General features: G+C 54.0%; 1 protein-coding gene across 1 annotated transcript; it reads left to right on the top strand.

The window, feature by feature from the left end:
• Window positions 1–6: 6 nt before the first annotated feature.
• On the top strand, window positions 7–1,677 carry LOC101563535 (60S ribosomal protein L18). The gene is made up of 4 exons (XM_004648841.1): window positions 7–95; window positions 903–1,125; window positions 1,295–1,364; window positions 1,583–1,677. The coding sequence occupies exons 1-4, from the start codon at window positions 54–56 to the stop codon at window positions 1,656–1,658; spliced, it is 411 nt and encodes a 136-aa protein (XP_004648898.1). The 5' UTR covers window positions 7–53; the 3' UTR covers window positions 1,659–1,677.

Raw genomic sequence — 1,677 nt, 5'->3', positions numbered from 1 at the left:
TGGCCCGGCGGACAAATTCCACCTTCAACCAGGTTGTGCTGAAGAGGTTGTTCATGAGTCGCACCAACCGGCCACCTCTGTCCCTTTCCCGGATGGTAAGTGGCTTGTCTGGGAACCTGGGTGTCCCCAGGTTGTTGGTGTGGGTAGCTGGCTTGGATTTTTGTCTTCCTTTCTGGCTGGTGAGGTGGAGGTAGTTGTGAGCTTCAAGTCCAGGGCCAAGTGTGGTGTGCCTGTAATCATAGCACTCTTGGGAGGCTGAGGCAGGAGGATCTCATGTTGGGTCTCAACCTGGGCAATTTAGCGACTTAGCGAAACTGTCTTAAAAGGGTTGTGGATGTAGGTCAATCTGCAAAAATCCTAGGTTTAGGGGCCGGGGAGATGGCTCAGTGGAATAAGCACTTCCCTGGCAAGCGCAAGGGCCTGAGTTCAATTCCCGGTTCCGCAAAAAAAAGAATCCTAGGTTTGATTGTCTCCTAAAAACAGAAAATTGCAACATTGTTTGACTGCTGACTTTCTTAAATAAAGATATCAGTAGTTGGGGAAAAGAAAAAAGAAAGCCTAAGATGGATTTGTTGAATATTTTCTGTCACATTTCCTGCACTAGGGGCTGGTGAGATGGCTCAGTGGTCTAAAGCACCTACTTAGAACAAGCCTAGCAAAAACAAAGGGACCGTGGTTCAATCCCCCAGCACCACATGCCAGCCAGCCCCGCCCCCTGGTGGGCTGAGCCGGCCACACACACACACAAAATAAGTAAATAAATAAAATTAAAAAAAAAAAACAAATTTCCTGCACAGATCTCTGAGAGGCTTGTAGAGTAGGGGTGAGGTGGGCTTAGCCACAACAGTGCCAGGCCTCCGGACTTGAACACTAGAACAACACTTGATGTATATCTTTCCAAGATCCGGAAGATGAAGCTTCCCGGCCGGGAAAATAAGACAGCAGTGGTTGTGGGGACCATCACTGATGATGTTCGTGTTCTGGAGGTGCCCAAGCTGAAGGTTTGTGCTCTGCGCGTGACCAGCCGGGCCCGCAGCCGCATCCTCAAGGCTGGGGGTAAGATCCTCACCTTTGACCAGCTGGCCCTGGACTCCCCCAAGGGCCGTGGCACGGTCCTGCTCTCTGGTAAGGAGCTCTTGGCTTGGTGATTTCTATGGGGGGATTTCTATGAACTAAGGGTCAGGGTGCACCTCTGCCTTGTACCCCAGCTCAGCCCGATAGGGGTTGAAGGGAGAGGCTTCCTGCACGAGGTTGAGGTGCAGGGCCCTGCTTTATCCTCTGCTCCTGTCCCCAGGTCCGCGCAAGGGCCGAGAGGTATACCGGCATTTTGGCAAGGCGCCAGGAACCCCGCACAGCCACACCAAGTGAGTACAGGGCCTGCAGCTGCCCAGCGGGGGTGGGACCCTCAGGGTGGGAATGAGCGCAGTGGGCTCTGCAGCTCGTCGCCTGCCACCCCCTGGCGCCTTGGCTCTGTGCGTTGTAGTGTGTTCCAGAAGTCAGGTCCTGGTGCCAGGGCAGTGAGACAGGACCTGGGACCTGCTGTTGGCTATAAGGGGGGCTTTTCACCCTCTTCTTCCCACAGACCCTACGTCCGCTCCAAGGGCCGGAAGTTTGAGCGTGCCAGAGGCCGACGGGCCAGCCGAGGCTACAAAAATTAATGCAGAGATGTACTCTGTT

Source organism: Octodon degus, unplaced genomic scaffold (genome assembly GCF_000260255.1).
Source record: "Octodon degus isolate 3935 unplaced genomic scaffold, OctDeg1.0 scaffold05121, whole genome shotgun sequence".
NCBI lineage: Eukaryota > Metazoa > Chordata > Mammalia > Rodentia > Octodontidae > Octodon > Octodon degus.
The sequence above is the reverse complement of the archived record's forward strand: the minus strand, read 5'-3'. Positions and strand labels throughout refer to the sequence as shown.